We start from the raw sequence: 18,438 nt of genomic DNA on the forward strand, positions 1-18,438 counted from the left end.
TAGAAAACTCACGTTCACAAAAGCCTTCTTGAAATTAACCTGGACCTGAAAGCGAACACTTCAATGGTCTGATGTGTTTTGTTTGTATCGTTTGTAGGCCCAGGTGGTCCTGCAAGGCAAATCGAGGAGCGTCATCATCCGAGAGCTGCAGCGCACCAACCTGGATGTAAACCTGGCAGTGAACAACCTGCTGAGTAGAGACGACGAGGACGGGGATGACGGTGATGACACAGCCAGCGAGTCCTACCTCCCTGGAGGTGAAGCATCTCAGTATCCACAGTCGTATTTAAACTGCCATACACAGGGAACAAAATACGACATGCTGTTACAGGAAAAATAATGATGATTTTTCCGTTTATAGTTACCATCATTTACGGAAGCTACATTATTTCATCACTTATGTTATATAAGCTATAACTTCTCTCTTGATGTTAATGAGACAAAAATGCGGATCATCATGCTACTGAGAAACAGTACTGAGAAGACCTCTGTCCTAAAGACTTTCCTGTGTGTGAAAACGTAAAAGAACAGCTTTAAACCTCTCTTTCGTGATAAGAAAGTACAGAAATCCCCATGCAAGTCGTTACTGTAGAAACGATAACGTATCCGCACAAGTGCGTTAATATAACCAACCCTGTCATTAACTGTTTGAGAAAATGAATCAATATCTCTATTCTGACCAATCAGAATAGAGAATCCAGAAGCACTGTGCTGTATAAACGTATATGTATTACGCAGCGAGTAGGTAAAGTACATATGTGCATATTTACTGTATGAACGGCGGACTAGATTGGAACTCATTATATACTTAAAAGCTTGTATCTTGCCCAGAAGTGCGTTGGACGGCGGGTTAGAATCAAACTGTAATCAGCACGCTCTTTTGCAGAAGACCTGATGTCGCTGCTGGACGCTGACATCCACTCGGCACACCCCAGCGTCATCATCGACGCCGACGCCATGTTCTCAGAGGACATCAGCTACTTCGGTTACCCGTCCTTCCGACGCTCGTCGCTGTCACGCCTCGGCTCTTCACGAGGTAACGGGCGAAACGCAAGTGCGTTTGAGGTGTTAAAGATAAGATCAGGGATGACACAAATATATACACACGAGCGTTAATGGATCGAAATTGGAATTTCTTTAAAAACAAACAAAATTGGCAAACTAGAGTGTGTGTGTGTGTGCTTTTAAACTCGAAATTTAAAAACTCCTGGAATTCCGGCTGTAGGCATGTGCTGATGAGTTACTCAGTATACTGTAATATTCCTCATGTTATTTATATTATAGTAATTATCATTATCTTTTTAAATCATGTAAGAGGGGGAGGGGAGCAGTTGGTTTGTAGGTAGATAAGTAGGTGTATTTTATTAAATACAAGAATAAAACCCTCATACATGATATGGAGCAGATTAGTTTCCAGTAAAGGCGTGTCTTGAAGTTTTATTTCTTTTATACCACTGCAATTTGTCAGCGATTAATTTCGTTTATTAAAGATCGACAGACTGTATTTGAACTGTTTAAACACTTAATGTGATTATTATTACATCCACAAAACAAAACACAAGTTAATGCCTTTTTATAGCTTGCGTTATAGCAGCTTAAAAGCAGTTGTTCTCTCGACTGCTTTTCTTTTTTTTCCTCTCTTTTGATGTTAATAAGCCACAAAAAAAGCCACATCTTTTCATGCTACCTGGAGATTTTGCTCTGGCATAGAAATTGTTCCTCTGAGACCCCTTCCATAAATCTTAGAACAAGCCCATCAATATAATATAAACCTGTGATTTGGTTTACAGCCAGTCAGAGAAATTAATCGACACCTTATCAGAATTGAGAATTAAGCAGCGCTGTGGTATAAAATCAGATGAGGGTTAGAAAAAGGTTAGAGGTTTCGATTTTTGTTTTTCTTTATCAGCACATGCCTACTTGACTGTGTCTGTGTGTGTGTGTCATCCACCCCGCTGCATGGTCCCAGACGTTTCCCTTAATGAGCCCTCTGAGAAAGGCCCTGCTGTGGGAGATCAGCCTGAAATGGCTAGAAATGTTCATCAGTCTTCACTGGACACCTCCAGCACCCAGCCAAGACTGAATTACCATAGTACAGCTAGAAAGTCTGCTGGATTATCATTCTAGCCTTGAGTTTTTGACCAGCATTGTGGTAATTGAGCATGTAAACAAATGGCCTTAAACCCGTGAGTGGTTTTGGCCGCGGTGAGGCAGTAAAATGTGTGCAAATTTTTACTGAGGGGTGTCAGTAAAAATTTGTGAAGGTTTGGCAGCAAAAGGAAAAGAAATCTCATCTCAAGATCTGCTTTTATTTTTATTTTTTAAATCTTTTTTATTGACCATATATTCCGGATCATAAGATGTGCACTTTAGCCCTAGGACGTGCTGCAACTTTTACAGCAAAGTCAATTCTACATATTCGAGTTTTTGCGTAAGCCTAACTCGACGTTTGATAGTTTGTTTACAGTAGGCGTGTTACTCCAGCACTTACAGATGTTGTGGTGAATTACCGTTTACTGTTAACACTAAAAATGATCCTAACTGTTACACAGAATCTATTCATAAAACGTGGTGCATGTCTTTAAGCGTTAAAAGTCATTGTCCGGAAAATACGGTCCTGATTAAAGGAAGAAAAAAAAATTATTTCTTTTATTTTTAACATTTTTTTTATATCATGTGTTCTGTAGTAAATTAGTGCTAAGTTTATTAATGTTTCATTACAAGGGTCTTTCCCAGAGAGTGGCTTATGTGTATCCCACTGGTGTGACCCTATTGCATACCAGTTCTCCTTCTTCCCTTAGAGCGCGACTCCGAGCTGCTTCGCGAGCGCGAGTCCGTGCTGAGGCTCCGCGAGAGGCGGTGGCTGGACGGAGCGTCCTTCGACGCAGAGCGCGGCTCCACCAGCCGGGACGGAGAACCGAACCTGGACAAGAAGAGCGTCCCTCTGCAGAGCCCCGTCTCTCTGGGAGAGGAGCTGCAGTGGTGGCCTGATAAGGTGGGGACATGAGCTGCTACACTTACCAGTATGATGAGGAAACCTGAAATAGATGGCATTTACGCCGTTTCAGATGTGAGGCTCGGCTTTAATTATGGTCTAGCAAGTTTGTTGGACGGATATGCGATTATCGTCGTATCTTAACATCATGAAAAGTGTATCAGGTGCCGGTGCTTTTAGAACAAGGAACTGAATTTATTTTTAAATATTTTTTGTTCAAAACGATAGAATTTATAGATGTATGCAGTTTAATTATAGAACCTCCTCCTTGAGGTTTTTTTTTTTTTTTTAAATAAATTTATCGGTTGTAAATGTTGAATAAAATTTTACTACGAGTCCATATGTTTTTCCTAATATGGTTTCACAACAGCTAAATATTGTGATACGCATCATGTATGAGGATGTCGCCTTTGTTTTCTCGCTCACTCCTACCTCTGTCTGCCACTGCAGCGTTATATAACATTTACAGCATTATATAACGTGCACCACGTCAGGGTATTAATTAACGATGGGTTGTCTGCATATTTATTAAGACATCCCTTATGAGGGAGTACCCCCCTAATGTAATTTTTTTTCTTCTGCACATACAGGACAGTGTGAGGTTTGTAAGCATCGGGGCGATGTTCTCCGAGCTTGTGGCCGTCAGCTCCAAAGGGGAACTTTACCAGTGGAAGTGGAACGAACCAGAACCTTACAGAAACTCTCAAGTAAGACCCCACACCAGAGATTTCACTCGTAAAGTATTCCTCTGTAGCTAACAGTAAGGAAGCCTGTTATAGTGTATTAAGATTATTTTTTTCCTTACAGAAAGATTGTTAATTTTTTTGCTACTTGGCAAGCTCTAATAAAGGCCAGTAGTAAGCTAAACAACTGATGTGGTGTTAAAAACAACCAAAGGCCATCTGGCAGACAAAAACCATGATGAAATTCACTGAACTAGAACATAGTTTGTTTTTTTTGTTTTTTTTTAGAAGCATCTGATATATATTTCATTTATTTTCTCCACTGACGCACAAAAAAAAGCACAAGTGCAAAAAGGATCTACAAAAGATGTCTATTTTTTTTTTTTAATGAAGCTAACCAGCAAATCATCTCATCATATCAATTTCATAAGCTGAAATCGGATAATGCATGTCAGACTGTTCGTTTCGCTGTTTTCATTTTGATATCATGGAATGAAAGTCTTAACAAACACAACATGCACAGACCAGACATCCCCTACCCCACCCCCACGTTTTAAAGTCTCCTCCCCCTTTTATTCTGCTGTGTTGCTGTAAATGTCCATCATGTCATGTTGAAGTTTCTAGTATTACATTTCATTATAGTTATATATAGAATTTGTAATTGAGGTGATGTTGAGTGTTTACAGCCAGTGAGGTCTGGTGTATCTTTTAGATACTGACGCACCGCTCTTTTCCAGAATCCTTCCATCCATCACCCTCGCGTGTCCTTCCTCGGCCTGAACAACGAGAAGATCACGCTCTTGTCTGCTAACAGTATTCGGGCGACGGTGGCTACAGAGTCCAACAAGGTCCGAGATTTTACACGGAGCGATGGAAAGAATTAAAATGTTGCATAATGCAGGTGGTTCTCTTTTTGTTTTTTTTAATATATGAAAACGCGTGTACTTGGCTGTCTTGTGTGCGTGTAGGTGGCGACGTGGGTGGATGACACTCTAAGTTCAGTAGCGTGTAAACTGGAACACGGGGCTCAGACGTTCCCAGAGCTGCAGGGTGAACGCATCGTGTCTCTGCACTGCTGCTGTCTGTACACCTGCGCTCAGCTCGAGACCAGCCTTTACTGGTGGTATGTCACTCACTCCACTCACCCTCACTTCCTTCTCTCCCTTATGTTCTTTTTTTCGTTCATTCTTTTTTTTTTTCCCTCTGTATTACCTACTTTCTCTTTGTTCATTTTCTTTTAGTATTTTTTTCTAACATTTATACCTTGTTTGTTCTTTTCTTTCTCTTTCTTTCTAACTTATTTTTCCCCATCTTCCTTCTTTCCTTCCATTTCATTTTCCCCCTTTCTCTTCCTGTCTTTCTTTTTCTTACTCTTTCATCTGTTATTTAATTTTTCTTTTAAAATTTTTCCTCTTTTTATTTCATTCTTTGTTTCTTTGACTTTTTCCCTTTTCTTACTTCCTTCTTGTCCCCCCCCCCCCCTTTCTGGAATTAATGCTCCCCCAAATACATACAGTTTAATAATGGCACATTAATAGTCATTGCTACATCTTCCTTTCCCTTTCTTTCCTTCCTTTTTGTTAGTCAGTGTTTGCGCAACAGGGCAATGTAGACACTTGGGGATGTGAGCTGGAGCTGTGTGTAACTGCTGTCTCTTTCCCACAGGGGTGTTGTGCCTTTCAGTCAACGCAAAAAGATGCTCGAGAAGGCCAGGGCTAAGAACAAGAAGCCCAAATCCAGTGCCGGAATTGCCTCCATTCCCAACATTACAGTGGGCACTCAGGTATGAGAGAGAAACGCTATATAATATATATAATTATTTAGAGATTTAAAGCAGTGGCATTACACACTCTAATCAGCTCATGACGTTTTAGCAAATTATGTTATTAGGTTTATAGTTTGACCAATAGTTTGGTTTTGGAAACTTTTGAAAACAAAATTGTAAAACCGAATAGATGTAGATGATTTTTTTTGTGTGTCTGTTTTTTTTTTTTCTTCTATATAATCATCTCTGCATATTAACGGGTGATATTTTTCCCCTGTAGGTGTGTTTGAGGAACAATCCCCTTTATCACGCAGGCGCTGTGGCCTTCTCAGTGAACGCTGGTGTCCCCAAGGTAGGCGTCCTTCTCGAGTCCGTGTGGAACATGAACGACAGCTGCCGCTTCCAGCTTCGTTCTCCTGAAAGCCTGAAGAACATGGAGAAGAGCGCCAAGGCCCAGGAGACCAAGTATGACCCTTCACAACAAAAATCATAACGTGATGCTCCATTCGCGATAAAAGTCAGTTTTACGAATGTATTCAATACCATCGTGTTAATTTATTAAACTAAACGTGAAGAAAAATAAAAGCCTTCTGAAGAATCAGTACTGGGTATCAGTAGAGGTCGGTTAAACTGAGATTTAACCATACTACTTTTCTGTTTGGGGTTTCTGATGGTTCTGCTTCGTCAACAGGGCTGAGATCAAACCTGAAATGGTTAAAACAGAGATGGGTCCTCCTCCGTCTCCGGCCTCCACGTGCAGTGATACCTCCTCCATCGCCAGCAGCGCCTCTCTGCCTTATAGTACGTACTTCTACACTCCGATCATGTGTTTAGTCTTTTCTAACATTGGTGTACAGCCAGCTCAAACCAGCCAAGGTCTTACAAGTTGAGAATTCGGGAAGCCTTGCCCCCTTTGTAAGATAAGATGAGATAGATAACACTTTTTTGATCCGAAGGGGAAATTTGACATGTTGGCATGAAGCTGTCCCGTTCAGACATAGACAACAAAACATTTCTTTCTGTCTGCTAGGATTTTCTTTGCAGCAATGTTGACACTTCTGAATATCCCCAAAAAAACCTGTTTATCGATACATGCGTACTGTCAGCACACAGAAACGCTACACATCAACATAACATAATACAGGAATATCGACTTTTATTATCATCTAGTGCTTTTGGCAGATTCCCAAACGTGTGTCTTGGCCTGCTAATACCGACCCTGACATTCTATCGATTGCCGTTAATTTCTCCATAATTAAATCTCTCCTTTCTGTATTTGATTTTATTTCATCTTTCTAATAAAGCACTTAACGGCAAGGCTGAGAATAGTGCTTGGGTTCGGTTTTAATTATTTCCTTGTATTTTTCAAGGTAAGTACAAAGATTCTTTGGTTCAATGTGTGTTGATTTTATTTACGAATCAGTCTATTAGAATATTATAGCCATTTTTCTTTTTGTTGAAGGAAGGTTAAATGAAAGAGCCAATCTTGTGTCTTTGGCCAGGATGTGAATGTGAAAAGCATAGGGACTAAGGAGGAGTGGTACTGAGCAAATGATGTCACAATACATAATACAATATTTATTAGGAGATTTATGATGAGGTGCAAAGCAGTGCTGACCTATTTTAGTGTTACAGAAGACACCCCCCCCCCCCCCCAAATATACTAGATAAACCAATAAAAGCTAAAGGAGAAACTCTGTAGGAAAGAGGTTTGCTTGAGGCTATTATTAAGATCATAGAGATTTGCGATTTTTTTTTATTTCCCCTCCGCCCTCACGTGTCCCTTGCTGTGCCGCAGAGCGGAGGCGCTCCACACCGGCGCCTAAAGAGGAGGAGAAGGTCAACGAAGAGCAGTGGCCTCTGCGCGAGGTCGTGTTTGTGGAGGATGTTAAAAATGTCCCAGTAGGGAAGGTAGGTGGTCCTGCAGGATCGAGGGCATGGAGGATACAAATAAGCACGGCCAGGTCTTACATCAGACATAATAGTTGTGAATATTTCTAAATTATTTTGTATAAAATGCAGTGATATTTCCAGGACATCCTTTTTTTTTTTTTTTTTTTTTTTTTTTTTTATAAATATTCAGAAAACAATTTACATTGTATGTTATAAGCATTAATGGCAAAATAGGACTGTATTACACTTTGATTAAAATAAATGAATAATATAATAGAATTAATTTATTATACTTTATCATTTATAATGACTATAAAGGAGAGTTTTTTTTTTATTCAAATGCTGATGTGCATTATCAGCCTGACTGATCTTGTAACTATCCTATAAATAAATGTCTAGTGCATTAATGAATTAATATTTACTATAGTAAATAAAATACAGTTTTACATATTTGTACATGTAGATCATGGAGTATTGTAATTTGTTTCTTGAAATGTTTTTGCTGTTTTTGTTTCTTGTGTTTTCTCTCATGTTGACGCCACGTTTGCAACGAATCTCTCTTTTGAACTCAAGGTGCTAAAAGTCGATGGTGCATATGTTGCTGTGAAATTTCCAGGGACGTCGAGCAGCGTGAGCAGCCAGAGTGCAGCTCCCACTGACTCTGACCCGTCCTCACTCCTGCAGGACTGCAGGCTGCTCCGAATCGATGAGCTACAGGTACGTGCATATACGCACACAGACGGAGTAAACGTGTGCTTGATCGTAACACGTGTACACACTAATCGTCGTCGTCTTTATTTATTCATGTATTTATTTGTTTTTGTTTTTATTCTTCAACAGGTTGTTAAAACGGGTGGAACTCCTAAAGTTCCAGACTGTTTTCAGCGCACACCTAAAAAACTTTGTATTCCAGAAAAGGCTGAAATTTTAGCTGTGAATGTTGACTCCAAAGGCAAGTAACTTTTACGTAATGATTGTTTCAGCAGATCTGTTTAGCTTAGCTTGCTAAATGCAGCAATGGAAAAGTTGGTTCTAGCTCTGCCAGGTTGGACAAATTAGTAACCCGGTCTTCCTGAGACAAGCATGTTTCTGTGTGTGGGCTATTAGCATTTTTATTCGTCGTTGCCTGGTGGACAAGCAGGTTCAACTTGATCTTCTAGCTACTTCATTTAGCTAATTTGCTGCGTTCCTGTAATAAACAGCTCAATGTTTTCCAGACATTTGAAGCAAGAAAATGTGCAAACACAACCTTAAAGATCTTGTGTTTCTTACATTTGTGGCCTATTCTTAAAAATGATTTAAAAGGGTTTAAAAATGTATTATGACATAAGTATGATCAGACCTAACCCATAAATGAGGAATTATGGTAATATCTATGATTTACAAATTTATTTATTGTGCATGCTTTTTTTTAAAATTGTCTGAATTCCTGTCTTTATTTGATCTGAGAAGCAGCTGCTGATCTGTGTGTATCTCTCCAACGCAGGAGTCCATGCTGTTCTCAAAACAGGAAGTTGGGTTCGGTACTGTATATTTGACTTGGCCACTGGCAAAGCCGAGCAAGAGAATCATTTCCCTACGAGTAACTTGGCCTTTCTGGGCCAGAGCGAGCGTAACGTGGCCATCTTCACCGCTGGCCAGGTAAAGAGCTTTATTAATGCTATTATTAAACATTTCTATGCCACAGTCTTGAATATGAGCAACATGTTGTGAAGGTCAACCGAAGGAATCGAAAAGGGTGGCATACAAACGATTAGAAAATACGTACAAATATATATATATATATCTTTTTAAACTTTGCTCTATTCATTTCATATCATAAGCTTTTGACTGTGAAAATGTCACTGATCATGAATCTGTGAAGCATAGACTAAAACTCTTGTGGCTGTAAGTGAAATAAGACGGTCAATACAAATTTAGCACACTTCATTGGTTTCTTCTTAGCTGGCTTATTCGAGCCCATGCACGATCAAGACGATTACTATTCCTTTTTTTCCCTCTCCTTTTCCTTCTGACTTTCAACCTGTGGTGCTTACAGGAGAGCCCCATCATTCTGCGGGATGGCAACGGCACCATTTACCCAATGGCCAAAGACTGCATGGGTGGCATCCGAGACCCTGATTGGCTGGATCTGCCACCTATCGCTAGTTTGGGAATCGGCGTTCACTCCCTTGCCAACCTGCCCAACAACTCCACAATCAAAAAGAAAGCTGCAGTCATCATTATGGCAGTAGAGGTACTTGCTGTTCTTCTGCTCAGGGTTATTTGAGTACTATTTCTAAATTTAGTGAACTTAGGAGCTAGATTTTATACATGTATGCATGCATTCAACATTCCTGTTAGCATAGTATCGTTTCCTGAGCGGATGCCTTTGCTAATCCTGCTGGTCCACTTTAAGACCTTCTCAGTAGTACTTTAATAAAACGTGCACCTGAATATTTGCTGTGTGTTTCAGAAGCAGACGTTGATGCAGCACGTGTTGCGCTGCGATTTCGAAGCTTGTCGGCAGTACCTGGTGGGTTTAGAGCAGGCCGTGCTCCTGGAGCAGAACCCTCACGCTCTCGGCGCTCTGCTCGGCCATCGGTGTGACGGAAACAGGAACCTTCTGCACGCCTGCGTCTCCGTCTGCTTCCCCATCAGCAACAAGGAGACCAAGGAGGAGGAAGGTCAGAGTAAGGAATTAATACGGAAGGGAGGGATAATAAAATATTTGTAAAAATGTATGAATGAATTTTATTTTTGAAGCTCGGTGCTGTGCCGCAGAAGCCGAGCGCTCGGAAAGAAACACGTTCGCCGAGAGGCTGTCTGCAGTTGAAGCCATCGCTAATGCCATTTCAGTGGTGTCTAGCAACAGTTCGGGAAACCGGACCGGATCGTCCAGCAGTCGCGGGTAAGTGGGGGGACGACAAGGAGACCATGCTTCATTTAAAAGTCTTTATTTATTTATTTATTTATTTAATTTATCCAGTCAAGAAGGCTTACTCTAGCTATTCTTTCATAAGCTGGACTGATAATTGTATTTTTTTTAAGGTTTTAGCAACTGCCTAAAGATGGAGTAAAACAAATCCATGGTACACATGGATAAACAGATGAACGCACACTTTATATTATTTATTTATTTAAGTATTTCTTTATTTATTATATATAAATAGTCTCCGCCTACGAGAGATGATGAGGCGCTCGCTCCGAGCCGCCTCCATGGGCCGCCACGAGTCAGGCCCATCCTCCAGTGACCACCAGGACCCGGTGTCCCCACCCATCGCCCCGCCTAGCTGGGTCCCGGACCCCCCACCCATGGATCCTGGTACGTGTGTGTCTGTGGGTTCAAACTTTCCCAGTATCACGTTTGATATTATTTAATATAATACCAGTAGGTTTCACCTGCACTGTGCATACACTAAACATACATAGAATTAAAAAAACAAAACTGCATACCTCTGTTTAGTCCCTAACCTCCTACTAATCCGTCTCCTCTGCTAGACGGTGACATCGATTTCATCTTGGCCCCCGCAGTCGGCTCGCTCACGACCGCGTCCACCGGCCCCAGTCAAGGTCCGAGCACATCCACCATTCCAGGTGAGACAGACTTCTTAAAACAACCAAAAACCTAATCGAGTAAAAGGTTTTTCCTGTCTAACCCTCTGTTCTCATGACCCCAAATTGCTCAGTTTTGATTTCTAGTGTAGTGAGATTTTATTTCCTAGTGCCATGATTTCTTTAATTGCTGTTGGACAATACTCGCAAGCAAAGAGAGAGCAGGAGAAGAGCGCTTACTTATTTATCTCCTCATCGTAGGCCCGTCATCTGAAGCGTCCGTGGTGGAGAGCAAAGACCGCAAGGCCAACGCTCACCTGATCCTCAAACTGATGTGTGACAGCGTCGTCCTGAGACCTCATCTACGAGAACTGCTCTCTGCAAAGTATGCACGTGTTTTTGTTAAGCCAATCAGTGACGATAGATTTTTTTTAAGCTTAAGCTAAATACCACAATGGCCCAAAAGTAAAGAACCCCTGGGTACTTCACAGCAAGGCGCAGTCTTGCATTTTTAAAACGCATGTCAATCGATAATCAGTTCAGAACAGTCTCGAGAAGCCGTGTTATAAGTGGCCGTGCACCTGATCACCTTTTGTCACATATGTATGAGTGTGCGGCTGACCGAGGCACGTGTATGCGTGTGTTGTTACACAGGGACGCACGAGGCATGACTCCGTTTATGCTGGCCGTCAGCGGGAGGGCGTACCCTGCAGCCATCACTGTCCTGGAGGCAGCCCAAAAAATAGCCAAGGGTGAGTTTGCTTAAGTATAGGATGTCATTGTTTTTCTGTCTTTCAACTTGGGATTTTTTTTAGACTTAATGCCGTTTTGATTGGAGCGAATCATTACAATGGAATAAGATTTGATTTGGCTCTTTACCTTCTTTTTGTTTTTTTTTTGTTTTTTTTAAAATTTAATTGAAAAGCATGCTTCCGAGTTCATGGCTCCTGTTTTGTGACCCACAGGAGAGTCCAGTATCGGGGACAAGGACGACGTGAACTCCATGTTTATGGAAATGATCTGTCCTGCAGGGACAAACCCCGACGACTCGCCGCTCTACGTGCTCTGCTGTAACGACACCTGCAGCTTCACCTGGACAGGAGCTGAGCACATCAACCAGGTGAACGCAACCCGTTTAACTTTACACAGATGAGACATGAATGAAGTATATATTCAAAAAAAGATCTTGTTAACGAGTATACAGAAATGATTTGAAAATGTTCACATGAACACTCCCAGCCATGTGCAGGACCTCAATGGGTAGAGTTTTACACTGTGTGTGTGTGTGTGTGTGTGTGTGTGTGTGTGCGTGTCTGTCTGTGCGTGTCTGTCTGTGCGTGTGTGTTTGTGCGTGCGTGCGTGTGTGTCTGTGTGCAGGACATCTTTGAGTGCAGGACATGTGGTTTGCTGGAGTCTCTGTGCTGCTGCACCGAGTGTGCCAGGGTTTGCCACAAAGGCCACGACTGCAAGTGAGTAGACGTTCTTATTCATCTGAGGCAAAGCTGGTTCATACGGAGCTGAGTAGAACATGCTTTTGTTGGCTTCGGGTCTCGAATTCATCACCTCAGAGTTTAAAGCGCCTAACCGAATCGATCAAGGTGCTACGAGATGAATCACGACTTTATAGCTGTTCCTTTTCTTGAAAATAGTGGAGTGTGTAATGTGGTAATGAAGTATTGATTCCATAAAGCACTGATATTAGCTTTGAAAATGAGAACATTGGTGCATGCTTGTGTGTGTGTGTGTGTGTGTGTGTGTATATATATATATATATATATATATATATATATATATATATATATATATATATAAATATATATATATATAAATATATAAAGTATATGTGTATGTGTTCTGTATTAAACATACCGACTTTAACATGTGTGTTTGTTTGCGCGTGCCCAGGCTCAAGAGAACGTCTCCCACTGCGTACTGTGACTGCTGGGAGAAGTGCAAGTGCAAAACCCTGATCGCCGGACAGAAAGCGGCACGCCTTGATCTACTCTATAGGCTGCTGACCACCACCAACCTAGTGACGAGTCCCAACAGCAGGTGTGTTCACGTTCCCACAGCCACGCCCACGAATCGCAGACGAACTATCACGTTGCATTTAAAAGAGTAGTTCATCTTTTAACCCTCCTATCATGTTATGGCTCAGTTTCCATTTCCACATTTGAGATGTCTGAAATACTGGTTAATCTCTCTCTTTCTCTGTGAGATTTTTTGACTTTCCTCATTTAGAGTCATGAACTTTATATGCTTATAATTCTTCTTATGGCTTGTCTTACTGTTTTAACCTGTTCTTTGCTGTTTTTGTGTGTATTTAAACTCTGGAAGTCATTTTGACCCATAACATAATGGATGCAACTTTTCAAAAAAAATTTTTTCAACATAATAGGAGGGTTAACATGCAACGATGAGAGAAAGTGTTTTTTAATAAATAAGCTGGTCACTTTATTCAAAATGAACTTGCTTTAGCGGCAGTCGAATCTCCCTGTTACGGGTCGGAAAACGCTCATCGTACAGCTCTGTTGAAATCTGATTGGTCTGAGGTTGACGTTTTCCGAAACGGTAAACTCTTCAGGGTGGTACGGTTTGTGGTTTCTCAGTAACATGATGTGCTGGGTTTCCCCCCCCCCCCTCTTTCTCCAAGCTTCACTTCGAGAGAGGGGAAAATAAAGAGAGGCTGTTGAGGGAAAGAATGTTTATAGCGGTCATATGTAAGCGATTACAGACTCTAACATGTTTCATAGATGTTCCACAATATTAAATGTGTGTAGTTGTATAAAAGGGGGGATTCATCACTTGGACGCATCACGGAAAAAAAAAACACGCTACAGTTGATGAGGATTCTAGATCAGTGAAAAAAAATAACTGTTTATTTCAGTAATTCAGCTGGTGATGTTCGGCTGTTGAACAGCATGCTTATCTTCTCCTCCTCTGATTTGATGAGTGATCTTTGATATCTTGTCCCTCTCTCCTTTTCTTTCCCTTTCCTTCCTCTATCTCTCTGTCGCTGCAGGGGTGAGCACATCTTGCTGTTCCTGGTGCAGACCGTTGCACGGCAGAGTGTGGAGCACTGTCAGTACCGGCCGCCCCGGATCAGGGAGGACAGGAACCGCAAGGCTGTTAATGCAGAAGGTATAGAACAACTCTGACTCCTCAGAACAGCATTCGTGTTCACTACAACAGTGTCGGATCCTGTTTCTTTAATGCACCAGGTTCACAGGGAGTCTTCATGTGCTGCTGAGTTGAGTCAGAAAGGTTTACTTTAGAGAACCCCTTTGGTTTCCCTAATCCATCTTTTATAGGCTGTTATTACACTGATTAAAACTGATGACTGAAATTTAAATCAGAGTTCAAAGTGGCAGGATTAAAGTTAATCTATATTTAGATCAGGATTTAGTGACGAGAGATTAAAAGCAACGCTGCAACTGGATTGTTAGCACAGCTTTCATTTCATTTAATCCAGTCTCAGTGTTTCATGGTGCGTTTCTTTTTTTTTTTCTTTCTCTCTCTCTCTGTTGCTGTCTTTTTCTCTCTCTCTTTCTGTCTGTGTCTCTCTCTGTCGCTCTCGCTCACTCTGTCACTGTTTTTCTCTGTGTCTTCCTCTCGCTCTGTCTCTCTCTCTCTCTCTCTCTCTCTCTCTCTGTCGCTCTGTCGCTCTGTCACGCTGCCTTTCTCTGTGTCTCTCTCTCGCTCTCTGTTGCGCGCTCTCTCTCTGTCTGTCTCTCTCGGTCATTCTTTTTTTCTGTGTCTCTCACTCTGTCTCTTTCTCTCTCTGTCTTTCTGTCTCTGTCACTCTGCCTTTCTCTGTTTCCCTCTCTCTCTCTCTGTTGCGCTCTTGGTCTGTCTCTCTCTGTCACTCTTTTTCTGTCTCTGTGTCTCTCTCTCTCTCTCTCTCCCTCTGTCTCTCTCTCTCTGTCACGCTGCCAATCTCTGTGTCTCTTTTGCTGTGTGTCTCCCGCTATCTTTCTGTCTCTCCCTCTCTCTTTGTTTCTCTCTCTCGCTCTCACTCTCTCTCTGTTGCTCTGTCTTTGTCTCTCTGTCTCTCTCTGTCTCTCTCTCTCTATCTCTCTTTGTGTAGATTCAGATATGCCAGATCATGACCTAGAGCCTCCACGCTTTGCCCAGCTGGCTCTGGAGCGCGTGCTGCAGGACTGGAACGCTCTTAAGTGCATGATTATGTTCGGCTCGCAGGAGAACAAAGATCCGTAAGTGGCTCTTCTAGAACCTTTACTCCTTTCACGTTGGCATGCCCGCAAATGAGATGTTTAATTAGAGCTCCGTGTTCTCTTTCAGCTCGACTGTATAAACGCGTTGCAAAATGTGGCACATGAAATCTTAACATATTTGTGTAAATATTAATTGACCGCTCTGATATTTGTTTTGCCAATTCTCTACCATTTTTCTATTAAACTCGTCACCTTACTCAGAAACAAACACTTCCCTAGCATGCGTATTTTATATTTCGTGTAGGCTTAGCGCGAGCAGCCGGATTGCTCATCTCTTACCGGAAGAGCAGATGTACCTGAACCAGCAGAGCGGTACGATCAGGCTGGATTGCTTCACTCACTGCCTCATCGTCAAATGTGCTCCAGACCTCACTGTGAGTCAGAGACAAATGACCTACAAATAAGCACGAATACCGCTCAACCTGTTTTGGAGTACCCTGTTTCCTAGGCTGTGTGATGGAGATACGTTTGTGCAGTATAAATATATATATATATTTTTATGTTGTGTAGTTTATTGACACACTGCTGGGCACACTGGTGAAGGAACTGCAGAACAAATACACTCCAGGTCGCAGAGAAGAGGCCATCTGCGTCACGCGCCGCTTCCTGCGCTCCGTCGCCAGGGTTTTTGTCATCCTTAGCGTAGAGATGGCTTCGTCCAAGAAGAAAAAGTATGTGGATCTGATTGACGGGGCTTGTGATTGAGTTCTGCTAAATGGGGGGGAAACAATATATTTATTTATATATGTATATGTAGTAGATATGAACAATTTTACAGTGTCAAATCTTGGCAAAGCAGCACAGAAGAGTTTTTGTCTACCAGATGGACATCTTTAATCACACACAATTTTCATCATGATGGCTCTATTGGTGGAGTTCTTACTATTGGTTGATACTGATGCGGCCATTTAAAAAAAATAAAAAAATAAAAAACGCTTGGCTGTGCTAAATGCTGAAACTTTTGCTAACTTGACTTATGCTATGTTTCCAGTATTTGTTTTCTAATCAGGTTAATTTTCTTTATTAACGTGTCTGCTTCTTTTCCATCGCAGTAACTTCGTTCCGCAGCCCATAGGGAAGTGCAGGCGCGTTTTCCAGGCGCTCCTGCCTTATGCCGTCGAGGAGTTGTGTAACGTAGCAGAGTCTCTGATCGTACCGGTGCGCATGGGCATCGCCAGGCCGACCGCACCGTTCACGCTGGCCAGCACCAGCATCGACGCCGTGCAGGGCAGCGAGGAGCTTTTCTCTGTGGAGCCGTTGCCCCCACGGCCCTCACCCGATCAGTCCAATAAGTGCGTACAGACACACACGTACAGAACGATTGATAGGAACTGTTAATTCCTTAGTTCAGTTCTTGTTGGCTTTAAGATCTTAAAATGTCTACCTTTTCAGCTGTTGTCTTCACTTAGTAGAGTAATTATGAGTAATTATGTTTATTTCAATATTGTCCTCCAGTTCCAGCCAATCAGCCTCCTCTTACATCATCAGGAACCCTCAGCCACGGCGCAGCAGCCAATCGCAGACCGCACGCGGACGAGACGAGGAGCAGGACGACATCGTGTCTGCCGACGTCGAGGAGGTCAGGAACGGAAACCCATCCATGAATAGCACATGATTTTTATACGTCGCTTACTAGACGCTTTGCGCTAATAACCGATCCTGGTTGTGTCCAGGTGGAGGTGGTGGAGGGAGTCGCCGGGGAGGAAGATCACCACGACGACCAGGAGGAGCAAGGCGAAGAGCCTGCCGAAGCTGAGGGACAGCATGACGAACACGACGAGGACGGTAAAGATCTGATGTTCGGTTTTACACCCGTAAGGCGTTATGCAGCCGCGCATTGCTTCCATCCCTTGAATTGTTTCATTTGTTCTTTACTACATGTTTTTTTCCCCCAGGAAGCGACATGGAGCTCGATCTGTTAGCCGCCGCCGAGACGGAGAGCGACAGCGAAAGTAACCATAGCAACCAGGACAATGCAAGCGGGCGCCGCAGCGTCGTCACGGCAGCGACGGCGGGTTCTGAAGCAGGTACCAAATAGCAAATTTGCCTAAAAGCGACTGAAATCAAATGAGAAGTTAGCATGATATGTGAATTCCATAATGCTAACTGCTGCCTGTATTTTTAAAAAAAATTTTTTTTTTTGTGGGTGAAGTATTAGTTGCTTTCAAATAATAACCATTGACCTCGAACGCACATCTTGAGAAAGTGGCGTGAAACCTGTGTAATGACTTAATACTACTACTAATCAAAAGGGTCTTTTGGTGCTTTTATTTGCTTTTTCATATCAAATGTGTTTTCCCACCTGCTAGTACATACTTGTTTTATTATAATGTTTTTTTTCCTGATATGATCCACTAGCCTTCTTTAGTGTTTAGTTCAATGGACACTTTCTCATTTACAGGAAGTAGGGTGTCCCTGGCATTTCCTTTGTTTGGTATGAGCTCCTCTTTCCTCTGTTGCGTTGTTGCCGGGTCCAGTATGACGTGTGCACACCGTTTTATCTGCCGAAACGTTGCAGAAACCTCACTTCCGCACAGCCTGACTGACTGGATTCTTGAGCATGTAAACTCCTAGTCAGGAAGTGCTGAAACAGAACCACCCGGACATTCCTAACAGCAAACCACGTTAAACCTAATTTGCCGTAATTTCCAGTCTATAAGTTGTACAGTATTAGACAATATACTGTATCCATGTTGCTTGGTTGTTTCATTAATGTCCCAGGCATTTATATTTCACACTATGCTTAACAATGACTAGCTAGTTTTTAATAACCATGACGTTATTCCTTCCAAGTTTCATTAAGATTAAAGCACCTGGTTGATTTTGATTCGACACCCATTTATATATTGATTTAGAAATCAATAGAAATAAATTTGCAAATAAAGCTTTTTTCTTATAGTCTGGAAAATACAGTATATAATGCTGTAACTAACTATTAATTATGATTTTTTTTTTAATGTTGCAAGTTTTGCTGTGATTGAACGCGACGTACAGAGTTTCTGTAAATTTCTGCTATTCTTGATACATTGTGTACTAATTGGAAAATGTTTGACTGATTAATTTGCTGATTTTAAGAATGCCACCTTAACAAAACATTTGTCACTAGTTCTTTTAGCTAGTTTTGCTGTGTCTTGTGTGGTTTTGGTTACTAGTGCTAACACGGAACACAGATTTGTCTGAAATCACCGCCCTGTATTGCTGTGCATTATTATTATTTTATTTATTTATTTATTTTGTGCCTCGGATATTCTCTACTAGTGTACAAAATAATGGGAGACTCGACAAATAGTGAATTTGGTGAAGTTTGAGACCTTTTGTTTATTTTCCTCTTTC

The 18,438-nt window shown here is 41.8% G+C and overlaps 1 protein-coding gene across 5 annotated transcripts in view; it reads left to right on the plus strand.

Annotated features, from left to right (window-relative positions):
* The window catches only part of ubr5 (ubiquitin protein ligase E3 component n-recognin 5), a 44,820-nt gene that overhangs the window by 15,673 nt on the left and 10,709 nt on the right, over window positions 1-18,438 (plus strand). For 2 of the 5 annotated variants that reach the window (XM_053611126.1, XM_053611129.1), the window contains exons 7-37: window positions 98-257; window positions 887-1,036; window positions 2,784-2,995; window positions 3,586-3,702; window positions 4,416-4,526; window positions 4,647-4,801; window positions 5,344-5,461; window positions 5,724-5,908; window positions 6,135-6,244; window positions 7,242-7,354; window positions 7,910-8,053; window positions 8,177-8,288; window positions 8,823-8,977; window positions 9,375-9,572; window positions 9,792-10,002; window positions 10,100-10,226; window positions 10,489-10,640; window positions 10,817-10,912; window positions 11,132-11,255; window positions 11,525-11,622; window positions 11,836-11,990; window positions 12,248-12,339; window positions 12,776-12,922; window positions 13,893-14,011; window positions 14,958-15,084; window positions 15,350-15,479; window positions 15,616-15,776; window positions 16,158-16,397; window positions 16,561-16,684; window positions 16,779-16,890; window positions 17,001-17,132. In XM_053611126.1, coding sequence (XP_053467101.1) covers window positions 98-257; window positions 887-1,036; window positions 2,784-2,995; window positions 3,586-3,702; window positions 4,416-4,526; window positions 4,647-4,801; window positions 5,344-5,461; window positions 5,724-5,908; window positions 6,135-6,244; window positions 7,242-7,354; window positions 7,910-8,053; window positions 8,177-8,288; window positions 8,823-8,977; window positions 9,375-9,572; window positions 9,792-10,002; window positions 10,100-10,226; window positions 10,489-10,640; window positions 10,817-10,912; window positions 11,132-11,255; window positions 11,525-11,622; window positions 11,836-11,990; window positions 12,248-12,339; window positions 12,776-12,922; window positions 13,893-14,011; window positions 14,958-15,084; window positions 15,350-15,479; window positions 15,616-15,776; window positions 16,158-16,397; window positions 16,561-16,684; window positions 16,779-16,890; window positions 17,001-17,132 — 4,387 coding nt within the window. Of the gene's footprint in view, window positions 1-97; window positions 258-886; window positions 1,037-2,783; window positions 2,996-3,585; window positions 3,703-4,415; window positions 4,527-4,646; window positions 4,802-5,343; window positions 5,462-5,723; window positions 5,909-6,134; window positions 6,245-7,241; window positions 7,355-7,909; window positions 8,054-8,176; window positions 8,289-8,822; window positions 8,978-9,374; window positions 9,573-9,791; window positions 10,009-10,081; window positions 10,227-10,488; window positions 10,641-10,816; window positions 10,913-11,131; window positions 11,256-11,524; window positions 11,623-11,835; window positions 11,991-12,247; window positions 12,340-12,775; window positions 12,923-13,892; window positions 14,012-14,957; window positions 15,085-15,349; window positions 15,480-15,615; window positions 15,777-16,157; window positions 16,398-16,560; window positions 16,685-16,778; window positions 16,891-17,000; window positions 17,133-18,438 lie in introns of all 5 variants that reach the window. The other 3 variants (XM_053611128.1, XM_053611127.1, XM_053611130.1) reach the window with 3 other exon arrangements.

Source organism: Ictalurus furcatus, chromosome 23 (assembly GCF_023375685.1).
Source record: "Ictalurus furcatus strain D&B chromosome 23, Billie_1.0, whole genome shotgun sequence".
Lineage (NCBI taxonomy): Eukaryota > Metazoa > Chordata > Actinopteri > Siluriformes > Ictaluridae > Ictalurus > Ictalurus furcatus.